Source organism: Electrophorus electricus, chromosome 9 (assembly GCF_013358815.1).
Source record: "Electrophorus electricus isolate fEleEle1 chromosome 9, fEleEle1.pri, whole genome shotgun sequence".
Classification (NCBI taxonomy): domain Eukaryota; kingdom Metazoa; phylum Chordata; class Actinopteri; order Gymnotiformes; family Gymnotidae; genus Electrophorus; species Electrophorus electricus.
The window spans coordinates 13992357-14012509 of NC_049543.1; the positions used below are offsets into that span (position 1 = coordinate 13992357).

Genomic DNA, 20153 nt, shown 5'->3' on the forward strand with positions numbered 1-20153 from the left:
ATGCAGCCATTCTATAGCCATACAGTCATTCTACAGCCATGCAGCCATTCTACAGCCATACAGCCATTCTACAGCCCTAATGCCATTCTACAGCCATACAGCCATTCTACAGCCATACAGTCATTCTAAAGCCATACAGACATTCTACAGCCATACTGCCATTCTACAGCCATACAGTCATTCTACAGCCTTACAGCCATTCTACAGCCCTACAGCCATTCTACAGCCATACAGCCATTCTACAGCCATACAGCCATTCTACAGCCATACAGCCATTCTACAGCCCTAATGCCATTCTACAGCCATACACTCATTCTACAGCCATACAGCCATTCCATAGCCATACAGTCATTCTACAGCCATGCAGCCATTCTACAGCCATACAGCCATTCTACAGCCCTGCCATTCTACAGCCATACAGTCATTCTACAGCCATGCAGCCATTCTATAGCCATACAGTCATTCTACAGCCATGCAGCCATTCTACAGCCATACAGCCATTCTACAGCCCTAATGCCATTCTACAGCCCTACTGCCATTCTACAGCCCTACTGCCATTCTACAGCCATACACTCATTCTACAGCCATACAGCCATTCTACAGCCATACAGTCATTCTACAGCCATGCAGCCATTCTATAGCCATACAGTCATTCTACATCCATACAATCATTCTACACCCATGCAGCCATTCTACAGCCATACAGCCATTCTACAGCCATACACTCATTCTACAGCCATACAGCCATTCTACAGCCCTACTGCCATTCTACAGCCATACAGCCATTCTACAGCCCTACTGCCATTCTACAGCCATACAGTCATTCTACAGTCATACAGTCATTCTACAGCCATGCAGCCATTCTACAGTCATACAGCCATTCTACAGCCATACAGCCATTCTACAGCCCTACTGCCATTCTACAGCCATACAGCCATTCTACAGCCATACAGCCATTCTACAGCCCTACTGTCATTCTACAGCCATACAGCCATTCTACAGCCATACAGCCATTCTACAGCCCTACTGCCATTCCTCAGCCATACAGCCATTCTACAGCCCTACTGCCATTCCTCAGCCATACAGCCATTCTACAGCCCTACTGCCATTCTACAGCCATACACTCATTATACAGCCATACAGCCATTCTACAGCCCTACTGCCATTCTACAGCCATACAGCCATTCTACAGCCATACAGCCATTCTACAGCCCTACTGCCATTCTACAGCCATACACTCATTCTACAGCCATACAGCCATTCTACAGTCATACAGTCATTCTACAGCCATAAAGCCATTCTACAGCCATACAGTCATTCTACAGCCCTACTGCCATTCTGGTCAGTGGTAGTTCAGTGGTTAAGGTACTTGACTTGTAATCGGAAGGTTGCTAATTCAAGCCCCCCCACTGCCAACTTACCACTGTTGGGCCCCTGAGTAAGGCTCTTAACCCTCAATTGCTCAAGTTGTACTCATAGTTGTCAAGTTGTCATAATTGTAAATCACTTTGGAAAAAAGTATTAGCTAAATGCCATAAATTTAAATTCTACAGCCCTACAGTCCTTTTATCGGGGGCTTCCAGTAGGATGTCTTTATCTAAGTTAGCACAGGCCTGCTGTGCCTACTCTTGTTTGACAGGTGCATTATATCCATAGAATATTCCGGACCTGCTGTAACGAGGAGTCATTAACACTTCACGCTTTTCAGGCAAGGAAAGCGTATACAGTCACGTCATGGCCAGTGAAACATCTCACAGTGAACTTCACCAGTATGTGTCTTAGTTACAGTGTAAACGCTTCATGACGATTGCTAACAGCTGTTAGAAGCATACAACTGTGCTGAGAACAAGGTGGCACCATTTAAGGGCTAGCAGGCTAACATGTTAGCTAATATGCTAATATGTTTGCCTGTTGCCGTTCAGAACCGAGAATTCCAAGTTATGAGAGATGGCCAAACACATCAAAATTAGTAAAAAAGAAGCTATGAAAGCGCTCTAGCATGAAGCAAATGGCCAAACACATCAGACTTCAACACTTTCACTTCCCGAAAAGGTTACGTTGCAAGACTTTGTTCTCAACAGGTTTTATAGCATTTTTTTTAAGCCTAAACACCACAGATTCCTTTCTCCTCCACTGAAGTGGAGAGGGCTGGGGGCAGAGTTCACTGAGCTCAGACAGATCTTATACAAGCCAGTGCTGCTTTAACCAAGTTTAACCTACTTTAGATTTCATTAAGATGTTGAATGATTCTACCTTTAAATATTGTTTAACTATATTTGAGTTTAATTTAGTGCCTGAATATGCATGAACATGTGTATGTATATGTTTGTAAGTGTATGTGTATAGATGTTCATGTTTTTTTTAATGTGTGTCCGTGTGTGTGTGTGTGTGTGTGTGTGTGCGCACGTGCATCTGTGTGTGTGTGTGTGTGCACGTGCATCTGTGTGTGTGTGTGTGTGTGTGTGTGCGTACGTGCATCTGTGTGTGTGTGTGTGCGCACGTGCATCTGTGTGTGTGTGTGTGTGTGTGTGTGTGTGTGTGTGTGCGCGCACGTGCATCTGTGTGTGTGTGTGTGTGTCTATGTGTGTATGTGAGTGCGTGCGTGCGTACCTCAGGTCTGTTCTGGGCGAAGATGCCAACGTACTTGTCTCCTGTTGAAATGTGGCCCCTGTGTAACAATGCTGAACCAATTAATTCAGCTCTGTCTGCAACCTACACCCCCCCCCCCCCCCCCACACACACACACACACACACGTACACACACACACACACACGTACACACACACACACATACACATACACACACACACACACACACACACACACACGTACACACACACACGTACACACACACACATACACACACACACACACACGGACACACACACACACATACACACACACACACACACACACACACACACACGTACACACACACACACACGTACACACACACACACACACACACACGTACACACAAACAAAGGTGTAAACTTTAGTAATATCATCAAATAACCAGAAGAATGCATTTTTGAGAGATTTTGCCTTAGAGGAAAAGGCATAAGCAGAATTTATTTTAATATTGTGAAAGTATAATTATATATAAAGTATTATAAAGCAATATGGGTGTTTAATGTTTGTAATCTTCTTTTGTAGCAGTGCTGAAACTCAATGTTTTGCTATTAGTAACCAGCACTTCAAAATATCATCAGTATGACAGTGGCACGTTATCTCTGACCCTTAATGAAGTAGTACATGACCTCTGACTAATGCAGTGACCTCTTACCTCTTTATATGACAACCATTCATAAGCCTGATTGGGTTTTCTAGCTCCTAGACAAGGCCCATTATCTGTGCAGGGGAAACATATATGACCTTTAACCTTAAAGCATTAACCAACAAAAGAAAGACACAAGGTGTCTCCTTAGTAAGAGTAAGAAAAAGTCAAGTTTGTAGCGAACACTTACTGGATACTTTCATTCCTCGTAAAAAAGCCTCGTACATCGTCCTCACATCCGCATAGAGGTGGGTCATCAGCTTGTCATCGTCCAATAAGATTGACCGGCGAGCGTATTCCATGCCCTGAAAGCATGAACCCACTAATCAAAAACGTCAGCGTCCAGCTGAAATCCATGAACCCACCAGTCAAAAATGTCACAATCCAGCTAAAAACCACAAACCCACCAATCAAAAACACAGTGCAGCTGAAAACCATGAACCCATCAATCGAAAACCTCATAGTCCATCTGAAAACTTCTAACAGGCATTTAATAACATAGAACCCCCTTTACTAAAATATTAATGCGTGAAGCAGTTGAGGACCACATCGGTGTGGAGGGTGAATGCCAAGAACACGATCAATAACAGATAATAACAACAAACCCCTGATCAAATTAAAGGGACTCTTTAATCTAGATCTGGTGAAAGGGGGGGTAAGAGGGCTATGTGTGGGTGGATGGGTAATATGGATTTGTGTAATATGTTTTGCTGAGCTGAAGTAAATGTAACCAAATTCCTCAGGAGCAGACAGTGAGGGTTTGTATTGTATACTTGCTTTTTTAAACCTTGGTCAAGTAAATATGGTTTGGAGATCAGCAGGTTGTGTGTCATTATGTGCAGGTGAAGGAGAGAGACACAGCTGAAGAGATTGAGGGAGAGTGAGAGTGAGAGAGAAGGAGGGAGAAAAAGAAAGAGTGTGAGAAAAAGAGAAAGCGAGAGAGAATGAGAAAGAGAAATGTTCCTATAAATTTAGACTGGCTGGTGCCATAGCAACCATGTGGGCTAAGAGCTGGTCCTTCTCTTATTATTACGAGAAAAATCAACAAAGTCATGACTGTGTGTGTGTGTTTGTGTGTGTGTGTGTGAGAGTGTGAGTGTGTGTGTGTGTGTGTGTGTGTGTGTGTGTGAGTGTGAGTGTGTGTGTGTGTGAGTGTGTGTGTGTGTGTGTGTGTGTGAGAGAGAGAGAGAGAGAGTGTGTGTGTGAATGCATGTGTGTATGTGAGTGATGTGTGATAGTTCAGCATCTGAAGGCTGTATAAGAGTAATAATAGTAATAGAGTAATAGTACTAGAGTATTATTAATACAGTAATGGAATAACAGAGTAATAGAATAATAGAGTATTATTAATAGAGTATTAGTACTAGAGTATTATTAATACAGTAATGGAATAACAGAGTAATAGAATAATAGAGTATTATTAATAGAGTAATAGTACTAGAGTATTATTAATAGAGTAATGGTACTAGAGTATTATTAATAGAGTATTGGTACTAGAGTATTATTAATACAGTAATGGAATAACAGAGTAATAGAATAATAGAGTAATATTCATAGAGTAATAGTACTAGAGTATTATTAATAGAGTAATAGTACTAGAGTATTATTAAGAGTAATAGAATAACAGAGTAATAGAATAATAGAGTATTATGAATAGAGTAATAGTGATAGAGTAATATTAATTGAGTAATAGTAATAGAGTAATATTAATAATAATAATAATAATAATAGAGTAATGTTAATAATATTAACAGAGCATTAGTAATAGTGTCACGGAACGCTCGCCTCCCGCGAGTCACATGGTTTGGCCAGCCACATGCAGTGGGAGGAGTTTCATTTGTGGCCACGCCTGCACACACCTGTACTTCGTTTTGTCTGTGGGTATTTAAACTCACGTCAGGGTGTGCGGAGTCGTTGGTCATTGTCGGCGTAATGTCTGAATGTAACGTGTTTAGATTTATTCTTGTGTATCGTGTTCGTTTAACGTCAATCGTTTCATGTTCATGTTTATCGTTTGTAATACGTGTGAGTGCTGCTGTCGTTTATGTTAATAAATGTTCGTCCCTGTCGAGGAAGTGTGTGTGTCCTGCCTCGCGCCCTGCGGCACTCGGGCCACCACGCGTTACAAATAGTAGCTACTCCAACAATGAGATTTCAGTATCAGTAATACAGTAATAGTGACTATTCTGTATGCTTGGTGTAGGATCCTCACAGACTAGTCAAGACCTCCACCAGCTGAGTTCAAAGACTCACATAGCTGAAAATATCCTCCCCATCACACGCACACGAACACACGCGCACACACACACAGTATGTTTGTTGTATTACCATTTCAGTATGTTGGTTCATACATGTCATACCTTTATAGGGTTTTTTGTACAATCATTTTTTTTCTCCTAAAATCTACAAAACACACACACACAGAAATAACAGATGAGGTTGGAATGTGTGTGGAAAGGGAAAATCAGGTCACATTTTCTGATCGCAACCACATGGGGATACACACGCACACACACACACATATATATTTATATGTACACACACCCAGAGTGACATACACAATGACAGGAAATAGAGGCATGGGGATATGTCATAGTGAACACAAGACACTGGCTGCTTTGTTCTACCTGTTGCTAACACTCTGCCATCCTGTTACAGATGCACACACACACACACACACACACGATTAATCCCAACTCAAACCCTGCAGAGGTTAGCTCCCGACACACCCAGCTCCAACGTGCAGATATTAGCCAAGGACTTGATGAACTGCGTCAGGTGTGCAAGATCGGAGCTGACGTCTGCAGACCGGCGGACCCCCTGGACCGGCGCCAGACACCCCTGAGTAAGACTATCGCCCCACTGCAGCATCCACGCAGGCAGACGTTAAGTGAAAGTTTTATTGCAAGTTAACGTTAACAAGCATTATTGAGGCACCGTCCGGAGAATGCCCCACAACCAAACAAAGAATCCACATTTTTATACATTGGTCAGAACTGATTATGTATTCACCCCACCCTTTTACATACTATGGTTTGCATTGCCACCATTACATCCAAACTAGTCAACATCCACTAGTCATCATATGCAAACTGACATTCAACACTAACACCAGATGAAACCTGTTACCGCCACATTCCAAGAGACGACTTCTCTTAACCTTGTACTAAAAAAGACTGATTTTCTGTACCATCCTGAACCTGATGGAGAGGACATACAGTATATCTTACACTGAGGTCCATCAAAGCCTACCCAAGATCCTTTGCTGAAGCCTGCAGAGGCCTCTACAGAGGCCCTGTATGCAAATCATTTGCATATATTATACTATACTCCTTTATGTTTTACTTTATTAATACATCTAATGCAATGTTAGGCCTCTTTCGCCTGTTAACACTCTTACCTCACCCCCAGCAGGGGGCGCCGTTCTGATACGCACTCACCTCCACCTCCACGGACTGCATGGCGAGGTCGCACGGAGGCTTGAGCGCTCGCGGCCTGGTGGCGTACCAGTAGGTCGTGATGGCGGCAAAGGCGCCCATGCCCATCAGCGTGTTGGTGGGCAAGCTCCGCACGTACTGCCGCATGTCGCCTAGGTCAGGCACGCGGAACTGGCGGATCAGGTCCTGCACCTGCATGGCTCGGCCACTAGGGGGAGCTCCTCAATGACAAGCACACAGGAATCTGTGTAGAGAAAAAGAGGAGGGGGAAAAGACATATACTGGGTCACTAAAGCCATGAGGTCATCAGTGTTGACCAGTCCTCTTCCAATCATTCCCCCTGGGAATGAATAAAGTGATCTATCTATCTATCTATCTATCTATCTATCTATCTATCTATCTATCTATCTATCTATAAGAGTCTTAACTATAAAGAAGTCCATTTTCAAACAGCAGAACAGTGGGTAAACATGCATTAAGTTTTGGGTGTAGTCTTGCAGGACCATCTTAGTTCTATAGCTTCTTGTTAGCAGTGTGTGTATGGAGTGGGACAGGACATGGAGGTTGGGTGGGTTTACAGAGAACTCCGAATTCACAGGGTAACACATGCCAAAGCCTACAGCTGGCCAACATGAGGGGAGGAAAGGAACCTTCCTGTTAGTCAGCCCTGATATCTGGTTTACCCTTGTTGTCCTGTTGGTGACCTAGCCTGCTGCTAGCTCCAGTATCGTATTTAGAGTGATGAGACTCAGAAATGTAAGGCAGGAAGGTGGAAGAATTTAATGGCTGTTCTAATAGTAACAGCAGTTCTAAAATTGCACAATAACTGAAATCTGGCCAGAGGACTATGTCTGAAACCCATGCTCCAACTTCCATATATATTCCCATATATATTCAACCTTCCCTCCTGTTTCCCTGCCTCTTCATTTTCCTGCCTCTTTTTCTACCTCATTGACTCCTCCGTGACCTCTCTGCGACCTTCTCCTTGACCCTCTCCTTGTGGATGATTGGCAAGAAATGGTTGTGTTTGTGTTTTGTGCAAGGTAGGTGCCACCCGACCCCGACTGATTTCTCATCCCCCTTGGTGCTTTCACAGCTACTCCTTAAGCCACCACCTATAGTCCAGCTCCATTCCATCCTCAGACCTGCTCCAGTTCAGCCTCAGTCTCTACTTCTAAGCCCTGTGTCTGGCTTTATCTGAGTCATTACAGAATATTTTGCCTTCTATGCAGACGACGGATTCAGAGGCATTGAAGAAGGCTGTGTTCACTCAAGAATGTTTACAATGTTTACAACAACACCAGTTACTGGAGGGGTTTACATGCTCTATGAATGGGATTGCCAAACAGCAGGCACAACGACCGACTCAAATGATGGAACTTGGACAATACATGAGAGATCTCACCTCCCAACTACAAACCTTGGTTTCACATCCTCGGAAAGATCATCTCTCAAGTACTGTTGCACCTCCCGTCAGTAATTATCCTGTTTTTAAAGTCAGTAAACAAGATAAGTATGACGGTTCCCTAGATAATTGTCTAGGTTTTCTGCTGCAATGTTCCATATATTATAATGGTTATCTCTCTTGTTCTAATCAAGCAAAAATAGCTTTTCTCACCTCTCGACTGCTCTTGATTGGGTCACAGCTGTATGAAACAACGTATAGGCATCACGCTATAAGACCTTTCTTTTGCGATTCAAATCAATCTTTGTCCATCCACATGAGGGTAGAGCAAGTGGTTTCAGACTATGCCCTTGAGTTTCCACCGGGAAACTGCCACCGGGAGTGGATGGAACGAAGCTGCCCTGCTTGTCAAGTTTCGAAATGGTCTTGACATGGAAGTGCTACATAAATTGGCTCATGGAGATGATGATTTAAACCTTGACCAACTTATCGCTCTGGCCATTCATCTAGATTGCTTTCTCCAGGAACGGAAACCAGGAGGTGCAAGCAGTGTTTGTCCCTCTTACCCAGCTGCTGGAATCCGAACGAAGACCCGGCAGGACCCTCAGATGGAACCCATGCAACGTGACTCCTCTCACCTTACTGTTGAAGAGCGGAGACCATGCATACAGGAGGGCTTCTGCTTGTACTGTGGCTCTGCGGGTTGCGTCCTCAGAGAATGTCATGTTAGACCTCATGTTGGGTTTACAGCCCTAATTGACTCAGGAGCAGAGGGAAACTTCCCGCACACTCACCTGATCAAGGAACTGGACATTCCCATAGAGCATCTTCAACAAACCCTTCATCTGGATGCCCTTGACGGTGCCCTAATAGGGGCTGGATTCATCACACATTGCACTAAACCCATAACACTTTCTACCAGCAGACTTCATTCAGAGCTCATATCCTTCCTGTTGATCAAAGCTACCGTGTTCCCCATTATTCTTGGTGTATCGTGGTTGGAACAGCATGACCTTATCATATCATGGTCACAAATGGAAATCCTTCACTGATCTCCTCAATGCATCAAGGACAGGTTAAAGCTCCCTGCCCTAAGTCTTTGTCTCACTACTGCTGAAAGTCAAGCAGTAGACCAGGTCTATACCATCCCCAATGAATATCAGGACCTTTCATTCATTTTTAGTAAAGACAGGCCCACCCAACTTCTTCCTCACTGCCCTTATGATTGCGCCGTAGAACTATTATATGGGCCCACAGTACCCAAGGCACGCATTTACCCACTCACTCAAGAGGAGGAGAAAGCTATGGAAACCTACACTGAGGCCCTAAAGCTTTATTCAGCCCTCAACTTCTCCCATTGCATCAGGTTTCTTCTTTGTAAAGAAAAAAGATGGAGGTCTACACCAGTGCATTGATTACCGCAACCTGTATCAGATTTCTAAGAAATATACTTACCCTCTGCCTCTTATTCCCATGACACTCGAGCAGTTTAAAGATGCCAAATACTTCACCAAGCTCGATCTTCGTAGAAAGGAGACGAGTGGAAAACCGCCCCTAAACCACCTAGAGGTCACTATGAGTACAATGTAATGAGGCCGTACGGCCTCAGCATTTCAAGCTTTCATTAATGATGTGCTTCGGGAGTTTATCGGACAATTCGTGAGCGCCTATATGGATGATATTTATTCTGCGGATCTTGATAACCATGTGCAACATGTCTGCTCTGAAGCGACTTCCTGGACCACCAACTATATGTGAAAAAAGTGTGGGAGAAGTGTGAATTTCACATCACATCTACAACCTTCTTGGGTTATACAATAATCACAGTGGTATTACTATGGCTGACCATGAGGCTATACTCCAATAGCCAGTCCCCACCTCCATCAGAAAGCTTCAGACTTTTCTTGGTTTTGCAAATTTCAATAGAAGATTTATTAGAAATTTTAGCAGTATAGCAAATACTCTGACAGCTCTGGTGAAAGGGGCTATGATAGACCTCTGGACCAATGCCAGAACCCTGCGGCAGTACTTAAGCATCCAGACCCTTCCATACTGTTTGCTGTGGACTTCAATTGTGAGCAATGGATGAATGGATGAATCGAGAAAGTGTGGGGGGAGACTCACCTACGCATCGATTAAGTTTTGAAATGCTGCAAGGAGCGGGCTGATCGGCACAGGGGTTGGACTCCGGTTTACCAATCTGGGGATCAAATTTGGCTGTCTACAAGGGATTTTTACTCCCCAGGGTGCTGCCGGCTCTACATTCATCGGCCCTCTCGGAATTCCCAAGCGCATAAACAATGTCACCACTATTTCCATGTGTCGTTGATGGGACCCCGGTGTGTGAAGAATGACGCATCATGGACAATAGGAGGAGAGGGGGGTTCTCTCCACTGTCTGGGTGGATTGGGAGGGGTGTGTCCCTGAGGTTCCTCGCATGACATCCTTTATCCTGGTCTGCTGTCTGATTTCCACGCCCAGACAGGCCTGCTCCGTTTCCTAGGGGTCATCCACACCGGGCATCGTCTAGGGGATCCTGTACCGGTGCGACGGTTTCTAGCTATGGTGGTGGTAGTTCCGGACTCCTTTGGGGGGTGAGTTACTGTCATGCCACCAGTTTCCTTGGATTAATTACGACTCCCAGCATTCCAATGATGAAGAACATCCAGCCAATCACCAACCATACCCACATTCATCATCACTGTTAAGATCACCTGCTACTCATTTCCACTGCCTATTTATACCTGTCATTACCAGACACACTTTGTGAACTATTGCCACTTCAACTGTCAGTGCACACCGAGCATTAGTTCTGACTGTCTTACGGTATCTCTGTTCTTTGTCCGATTAGTCTCCTGTCTTCGCCTGCCCAGTTTGGTTTTATCTGCCTGATTAGATTGCCTTTCTGGATTTCGACCTTGGACTGTTTATACCCTGTTTGTGATGTACTCTGGCTCTGTTACCTCTGTGATTCTGGTTCTGACCCTTACCTGTACTTTGTCTATCGTGTTGGATTATCCCTTACTGAGTAAAACCACACCTCCTTTTATCTGCGAGCGTCTGGCTTTATCTGAGTCATTACAGAACGTGACACTCCATTCCAAAACTCCAGTGCTGATGACTTTCCGGTGTTGCGAATGAAAGCAAAAAATTCTTTTTTAAAGTGTTTTTGTTGCCATTCATTAATCACTTTTAACAACAACTTGCATAAATGAGGATTTGTTGCAAAAAGCAGGTGACAAGTTTGGTGATCTTTCTGAATTCATATTTACTGCAAACACTGTTGTATATAATACACACACACACACACACACACACACACACACACACACACACACACCTGCACACACTCACACACCATCCCAGCACCCTCGCCGACACGCTTTCCTCACTCACGTGCGCACACACCCCCCACGGACCTGTGACTCATCCAAACATAGACTCCTGGCTTTGACGGTTAAGCAGATCAAAAAAACAAAACAAAACCACGCACCATACTTACAGCCTCAGAAAAAGACCGCTGGAACAGAGACCAACTGGAAGCGGGCGAAGATTATCCCCCACGCGAGTGTTTACGGAAGCCCGGAGTGCATATGTGGCGCGCGTGATGCCGTAAGAGGAATTAGCGCTGTGAAGCTACATGCCTTGTCCCTAAGAATAGCAGCACGCCCCTTTAAACAGCAGCACTCACCCTTAGGCTAACGCTACCCCCTCTCTCTCCTTCGCGTTCTCCCTTTATCCTTCTCTTACTCTCTTGTAACTTTATCTCTTCTTCCTCTCTTTGTTTCTCTCTCCCTTTCTCTCACTTAGTACAGATGCCTGAACACTGATCGTTCCCTTAACTGAGGGCAAAGCAATATAAGCTCTATATGGGTGTGTGTGTGTGTCTTTCACCAGAGTGATCTTGGCATTGTTTGAGTATACCTTCTGTCTTTATCTGTAAGCACTCTCCCTCCCTCCCTCCCCCCCTCTCTCTCTCTCTCTCTCACACACACACAAACACACAGACACACACACACACACACATGACCCACATCAAAGCAGCAGTGTGTGTGTGTTTGTGTGTTTGTACTGGAATACCAGCAAGACGAGTTTTAGTGGATAGTAGTGTGGGAAGAGTTGGGGGTGTGATATTGACCCACAGTAGTTATCCTTACACACATATGTTCTCTCTCGCTCTCTCTCTCTCTCTCTCACACACACACACACACACACACACACACACACACACACACAATGCATTCCCCACGGATAGAACATTTAGGAGGTAATACAAACTGCAAGGATACAAGGTCAATTCATATCTGTGAGGGCAAGTGGCCTTATGAGAGAGCTACCAGTGTCCATGTGTACTGTGTGTGTATGTGTGTGTGTGTGTGTGTGTGTGTGTGTGTGTGTATGTGTGTGTGTGTGTGTATGTGTGTGTGTGTGTGTATGTGTGTATGTGTGTGTGTATGTATGTGTGTGTGTGTGTGTGTGTGTGTGTGTGTGTGTATGTGTGTGTGTGTGTGTGTGTGTGTGTGTGTGTGTGTGTGTGTGTGTGTGTGTGTGTGTGTGTGCAGATGGAAAATGCCAAACTAGTCACATGGTTGTTTGGCTGCGTGTGTGCATATTTGTGTGTGTGTGTGTGTGTGTGTGTGTATGTGTGTGTGTGTGTGTGTGTGTGTGTGTGTGTGTGTGTGTGTGTGTGTGTGTGTGTGTGTGTGTGTGTGTGTGTGTGTGTGTGAATGAGTGAGTGAGTGAGTATATGTGTGTATGAGTGAGTGAAAGCTGACATATCTCCATACTTGGCCTGCTAATAGTACAAGCCAGTGACAGAGCTGTTCTTATATTGACCACCAACACAGAAAAGCTCCTGTCACTGATAATATTTATGTGAACAAGACATCATTACCTCAGAATAAAATACAATGTGTGTGTGTGTTTGTGTGTGTATGCGAGCTTTGGTTACCTAGAACCAAAAAGTGAGACCAGATTCAAATCTAAGAAAAGAGGCAAGCAAAATTACCCCCCCCCCACACACACACACACACACAGCGGTTGCAGTATGACAGCAGCATGTGTGTGAGGGATTACATAAACCACGCATCATTGACATGGAAGCCAGCAGTCAACACAGGTGTGGTGCACAACTGTTGAGCTATATAAATGGGCAAAATCCCAATAGCACGACTTATGTAGTTATGTAGAGCCAGGCGTAAATTAGAGTAAGACATGCTGTGTGTGTGTGTGTGTGGGGGGGGGGGGGGGTTCTACAGAGTAATTACTGAGCATGTCTTACTCTAATCTACACCTGGCTAGGCTGAGTGCCTTGTGTAACTCTCACTTTTCTTAAATTTCGTTGTCAGATTTAACACCTGGTCCACCAATAATCTGGTGCCAAGTCTTCTGTGTTGATCCTTTCAAAACGGAATTAGACAGCAAGGCAGCTGAACCCAAATGTGTGTAAGAACTGAGTAGCAAAGCACAGTCTAGTCTCAGCTGTCAGGCTGAGCAGGAGAGAGGACGGTGTGGCGGGACCGAGTGCAGAACGCTCACTAGAGGGAGCCAGTGAGTAAAAGAAGCCAGAGAGATATATGTGTTCTAATGAAACAGAGGCTTAAAAGGGGAATGGGCTTGTGTGTTAGTTAAAGGCAAGAGTTTCTCCAAAACAACTCAGCACTTATTTTGAGCTCTTTTGCCTTCTCTTAAATCCATCAGCAGTGCTGGACGTACAGTTCCTCACCCGGGACCTTGTCTTCCAGCTCAGCGAACGTAGGGGGAGGGTACCCAAACTGGCATTCAAACGGCAACATGCCCAACGACAAACACCAGAGGGCTCATGACAAGCATACTGCCCGGGAGGAGGGTTTAGTCGATGTCAGGCAGTGCAGGGTCCGACCCAGGGCCTGGGGACCCGTTTTGTTTGGCTGTTGAACTCACTGTGGTTCCCAAAGGTTCACTGTGGCTCCCATCAGCCAGCAGAAGGCCTTCCAAAACTGCCTGGTGAACCGAGGTCCCCGAAATGCCAACAGATCCCTCGGGACTCCGAGCAACGTGGTCACGTGCTGTGTCCGAGGCCCTTCCAGTTAACGGGAAAACCACTTTAGAAGGCTCGGTAAGGAACCAGCAGGGTTTCTGTTGAAAATCCCTGCATCTATCCGGGTCTCCAGTGCATCTCTCGGGGTTAGCCGCACAAGCAGCCGCCCGACCTGGAGCGCCATTGGCAGGGGGACGGGAGGGAGGAGCTTCACCTTCAGGACGAGTAGTGATGGCTGGAATGGGCCGCCTCGATCCGGCCCCGACCAGAACAGACAACTGCTTCATCAGGTCATTTACGGTTGCTCATAGCAACCAAAGAGCTGTGCCCTGTGCCTGCCGGGGTGTTTTAAGTGGATCCAGTTCTGATGGATCCTCAGAATGCAGAGTGCCCACTAGGGGACACCGGCGAGCAAGGGGGAGGGGGATTCATGGAGCTGGATTGGTTTATGTGTACTCCACAATAAAAAGTGATTTTGTCTTTTAAACTTCTAGCATACCTTACTGGTCAGCCCTCTACAATGGCGCGACGCTAGACTGCTGCCCATGTGGGCTTAAATACAGAATTTAGGCTCGGTGCTGAACATTAAATGTGAAAACAACCCAGAATGTTTTGCCTTACACTGCTTCGTGTGCTGCCATCTGTGTAGCACGAGAGAGCCTGGATGAGTGACATGTTTCGAGAGGTGGTACAAACACATACTGGACAGTGGTGACACATTTTTCGGCCTCCATGGGTCTGGACCAACTGAGGGCGACATGACTCTCATCAGCATGTTACGTGGGCTTATCAAATGCTGTTTTATATAAGACTGTAATGAGGCAGATCGGGTTCGTGAATGGTTTATAGCTCAAGTGACTGGGTTTGGTTCTGGGTTGCTGATTTGGTTGACGTCTTTACACCAGGACACTTTTAAATTGAAATTGGTACTCTGAGTCAAACTAATCTGCATAGTATAACTAGGGCACTGTGGACACATAAAATATGTATGTATTTGGGAATGATTATGCACTCAGAAGTATGTGTTAAGTCAGTTTTCTTCATTATCTTCTCTCTCTCTCAATCGCCCACTCTCTTTCCCTCTCTGTCTCTCTTTCCCTGTATCACTCTATTGCTCTATCTGTATCTCTTTCTCCCTCTAGGACTCCACTGGTCTCTGTGTTTTCTTGTAGACCCTTCCCACATCCTCACACAGACCTCTTCTCGGTCCGATAAGCAAAACACGAATCCCAGAGTAAAAACCAGACGCCGGAGCACTAAGCCGAACCCAAACTTTCCGTGTAAAATTTCCACACTGGAAAAGCCTTCCAGACCCAATTGTGTCAGTCTCCTTCCCTGCATTCCAGATTAGAAAAGCAAGTTTCTTTTTCAAACACTATGTATATGAATGTGCTAAGCAGTGTTTTGTCCTTTGAAACCTGAAATACCACACAGCTCCTAATGCACACTATTCCGTTACATAATAAAGCAATGCCCTCTTATTGGTCGAAATGGCCTGAAGGTGCCGGTAGCTCCTTTCCAATTGGTCAGCTGAGGTATAGGAACAGTAGCTGACAGTCTGCATGCCCTACACGATAGCCAACCAAACAAAGAATGGCCAACAGCAGGAAGAGAGAGGACAAAAGTGAGTCCACAAGCAAACAGACCCAGAATGTCAGAATTCACTATGCTAGAAGGATCAACACACCCCTTACAGAGAATCTGCCTCTATATGATATTTTTATACATTTCACTTGGACACTGAATATGATACATGTATCTGTGTACATGTGATACATGTTGACATTAAATATGGAATTAATTATTCATATGTCAAGGCTGGTAATATTTTGTGTCCACAGCAGGTACTCCAGTAAGAAGCAGACCAATGACTTTGCGTGTGTCTGTGTGTTTTGACACATGCAATGGTGTCACGGAACACTTCCCCCCCCACGAGTCACGTGGTATGGCCTGCCACGTGCAGGGGGGTTTGTAGCCACACCCTCCGTGATGCCACACACCTGTGCAAGGGTTGATGTTAAATGTTTGTCTGTCTATTTAAACCACCACCTGTGTGTGCCTTGCCGTTGGTCATTGTTCCTATTACTGTCATTGTTAACGTTAGTGTCATCGTTAGTGTTAGTATTGTTGTTTACATATCCACTGTTAACGGGACCCGGCGTTTAAGTGTCATTGTTATTGTCTACAATGTCCGTTGTTATGTGTGAGTGCCTCGAGTGTCATATATGTTTTATGTTATTAAATGTATCACCAAATCGAGGGAGTCTGTGCGTCCTGCTCTGTGCCCTGCGGCAATCAAGCCACCGTGGTCTTATTTCAGAAGATAAAGTGGCAGTAGATGAGTAAATAAAGAATCATTTAAAACAACCTGAACTGCTCTAAATGTCCATTAAGCATTTCCTGTTGCTTGGTAACAAACAGAAGATGACCGGGAAGCTCTTCTTGCAAGGAAACCAAAATGAGAATGAAGCTGAAACGCATAGGCTACATCTATTGTACATTAAATAATCTGTTAAAATATGAGTGAAGAAGTAAGATGGAACCAAAAGGCAATGTAAATCCTAAACTACTGCACACATTTGGGTTCCTGGGTGCATCTGGTTTATACATTTGACATAAATCAGAGCTCACCAAACATGTGCCTTCAAAAAGGTGCACATGAGTGTGGGGGTGTGCACGCTCACTCTTGCATGCACGCACACACACACACACACACGCACACATGCACACAGCCTTTGCTCATTCTGACTAAACTACCTCATGCTTTCAGCCAGTATAACACACAGTACAAAACAATGGCAGTTAGGCTCTGGTTCACTGCTGTTTGAGTAAACTAGACTTCCTGTCTTTTGATATATGAGGAGAGGACCTGAACTTTCATTATTTACTGCGTGGGGGCTGAAAATAGATGCGTCTAATCTGATAAATGGTCCTTTTAGTCAAAGGCTCTGAGGCTTGTGAAGATGAGCTCTGCCCGTTAGCCTGTCTGCTCACTGAAATATGCAGCATATCTGCACACACCCACACACACTGCAAAATGTTCATTTTGCACTGACACCATTTGTCTCATAATACGCAAAGCAACATCAAGTCCAAAATGATATTACAGCTAAAAAAAAAACAGAACAAATATAAAGTCCAAACAAGTCCAAAATGATATCACAGCTAAAAACAAACAAACAAACAAAAAAAACACATACCAACAAAAAGGGGAGGGTGGGGTTCATTTATTCTAGTCAGCATTTTAATCTCTTTGGCATGAGCTCACATCACATTACAGTTGAATTAACCAATCACATTATAGTTTAATTAACCAATCACATTACAGCTGCATTAACCAATCAATTTACAGTTGAATTAACCAATCACATTACAGCTGTATTAACCAGTCAAGGAAATGCTCCACAAAGAAGTCTTCCACCATGCCAATTTATTACTTTGTGCATCTATTGGGGCAGTTAGGGGAGGGGATTTGCACCGATATTTAGATGGAGAGCACATGACCTTAATGACTCATTCGGTGGAAGTCTGGTGGAAATTAGCAAGAAAGAGCAGTTCTAGAGTGATGTCAACACAGAATGTGCACAGGCAGAGTTGAAAGAGAGTTGAGAGAAAGCTGCACTTGGTCCATGAGTTGCTCCATTAAAGAGTGTTTTAAGCTTTTTGAATGTCAGCACTTAAAGTGAACACAAATGCTGTGAACTAAACATAAATAACAAATCACTCACTGAACCTTATCATTTTGCTCCAGTAGTTAGGAAGCCTCATTTCCGAGATAACATTAAAAAAATTGTTACCTGTATATTACAACTAGCCTAATGTGAAATAGCATCACGTTCTAATAGACTTATAGGAGGACAAAATGTGTCCATCTCACTATTCCATCTGTATGGAATAGAAGCTCTCAATTAGAGAGTGTTTCTGAATATCAGCGTATCATCTGAGTATAACATCCAGTCCTATTTTTGTTCAGCGTGAACACACTACCTGCACTAAAACTGGACTAAAAATACTCCTGAACAAGGCCATTTCGGACAAATCCCTGGCGCACTGCTTATTCTAGCATTAAATCCAGACTTGCAGTTAAGTAGACTCACTCATTGAAACACTGAAATCTGGCTTATGGTACCTTTAAAAGGGATATCATCGCTGCGATCTTTAACACATGTTGCACGCGGTCAGGCTCACTGTGTTTTGGGGGGAATCTGAATTGCCTAACCTAACATTTCCTTCTGTCTTACATATATTCATGTCGTGTATTTCATATTTGGCATATTTGACGTGTAGGCCTGTTTGGGGGGCGGGGGGTGCAAACAGCTGTTGCGCCTTTTCAATGCCAAAACCATTTTAAAAGCACACGGACATTTCTACTCTCGTGTATATATTCACAGCAAAACGCTCGAGGCGCGAATGCGACAATATAGAGTCAAGTTTAAACAGCAAAGGCGTGATGCCAGAACACGTCGCTGACAAAAGGCGATATTGTCACCCTGTCCAGTTCGTCTCTCCATTAGCTAATTAACTAACAATAGCGCCATTTGGGGTCTTTTCCGAGCTTCTGAGCACGCGGCAGCCTGACGACCGTCTCCAAACAAAGTTGACGGTCACACGCGCGCCGCGTCTCCGCCCCCTTTCTCTGAGTCTCCGCCAGTGTCTCATATCACCGCAAAGGTGCCCCGACATGGTGAAGCCACTTGATAACACTGTAACGAAGGTCGAAATGTATTAATTGTAGCCCAAGGCGTAGTATTTAGGTCCTGCTGAGAACAATCTCCCCAGACCTGGTGGTGTCTGGATTATAACTCCTCTCCTCAACGTGCGATTAGGTGACTCCAACACGTCGGATAAAGTTACCCATGTGAAACAATAACAACCGCGGCTTCAATACGTAGTTTCACAGTAACCATGCACCCTGTAGTAATAACTATACTTTCCACTCTATCATTTATCATTCCCGTTTAAAACTCGTGAAAATTGGCTCGGTGATAAAGAAGAATTGCAATTTCAAAACAAGAACGTGATGGATAAATGAAGACAAACCTGATATTGCGATCGCAGTTTTGCGAGAGATATGGCGTTGCACGCTGTCTTCAGATAGGAAAGCACTGTTGGCCAATCCTAACCGCCGTCAAATGTTTCAAAGCAGAAGTAAGGGGCAAGCTTCTATTGGTCGATATTTACAGCATATTCACACCGGCTGAATCTTGTACGTTGCAGCCCGTGTATTTTGTACGCGTGAAACATTTAATTTGGGAAACCAGTCATGAAAAATTGAAAGTAACGAAGATTATTGCAACATGTAAAGTATGGGAAACATGACAGCAGTTTAGCATTCATGCGAATAACTGCACGCACGCACACACACACACACACACACACACACACACACACACACACACACACTATCTCTCTCTCTCGATCTCTCTCTCTATCTCTCTCTCTCTCACACACACACACACACACATACACACAAACAACGTTTTTCTGCAGATTTCTGCTTGGACAAATACAAAGGACAGTGAATGTGCAAATGAGTTTAGTTTTATGCATTTGGTAGTTTCTTACTAGATCGTGACAGGAACACTATTTGGACTTGATAAATAATCACAACAATGCAGTTATTTATGCTTATATACATTTTTTTTAAACGCTTCTTTCAGTGAAGCATTGTTTACGCAGAAGTGAAATCTTCGAAAGAGCTACAAAAAATCTACAATCTTACAGTCCACGAACTCCCTCTAGTGAATAAATGGTACACCTGGTTTATCGTACCCTGAAATTGAGTCACGGGCTGCCGGCGGTATGAATTAATTTGAATTTAAGAAAAGAAAGAAAGAAAGAACATAATCATATCGGCAACAAAACTGGTCATCGAAGGGCTACATATCACTGTGTGCCTCTTTTTGTAAGTGCTGAGATCTAGCCTATTTCGGCAGAAATTTGGAAGATGCTGTTATAAGCCTATTGTAGTGCGACCACAATAAGGAATGTCGTGTGAACTAATGCAAGAGAAAC

General features: G+C 44.2%; 1 protein-coding gene across 4 annotated transcripts in view; it reads right to left on the reverse strand.

The window, feature by feature from the left end:
- Window positions 1-19269, reverse strand: part of acsl1a (acyl-CoA synthetase long chain family member 1a) — a 31147-nt gene extending 11878 nt beyond the window's left edge. For 2 of the 4 annotated variants that reach the window (XM_035529679.1, XM_035529676.1), the window contains exons 1-5: window positions 19179-19269; window positions 6718-6958; window positions 3468-3582; window positions 3287-3351; window positions 2611-2712 (exon numbers count right to left, since the gene is read on the reverse strand). In XM_035529679.1, the coding sequence (XP_035385572.1) occupies window positions 2611-2712; window positions 3287-3351; window positions 3468-3582; window positions 6718-6912 (477 nt within the window). In that variant the 5' untranslated portion in view covers window positions 6913-6958; window positions 19179-19269. Of the gene's footprint in view, window positions 1-2610; window positions 2713-3286; window positions 3352-3467; window positions 3583-6717; window positions 6959-11612; window positions 12003-19178 lie in introns of those variants that run through there. The other 2 variants (XM_035529677.1, XM_035529678.1) reach the window with 2 other exon arrangements.
- Between the last annotated feature and the right edge of the window lie 884 nt (window positions 19270-20153).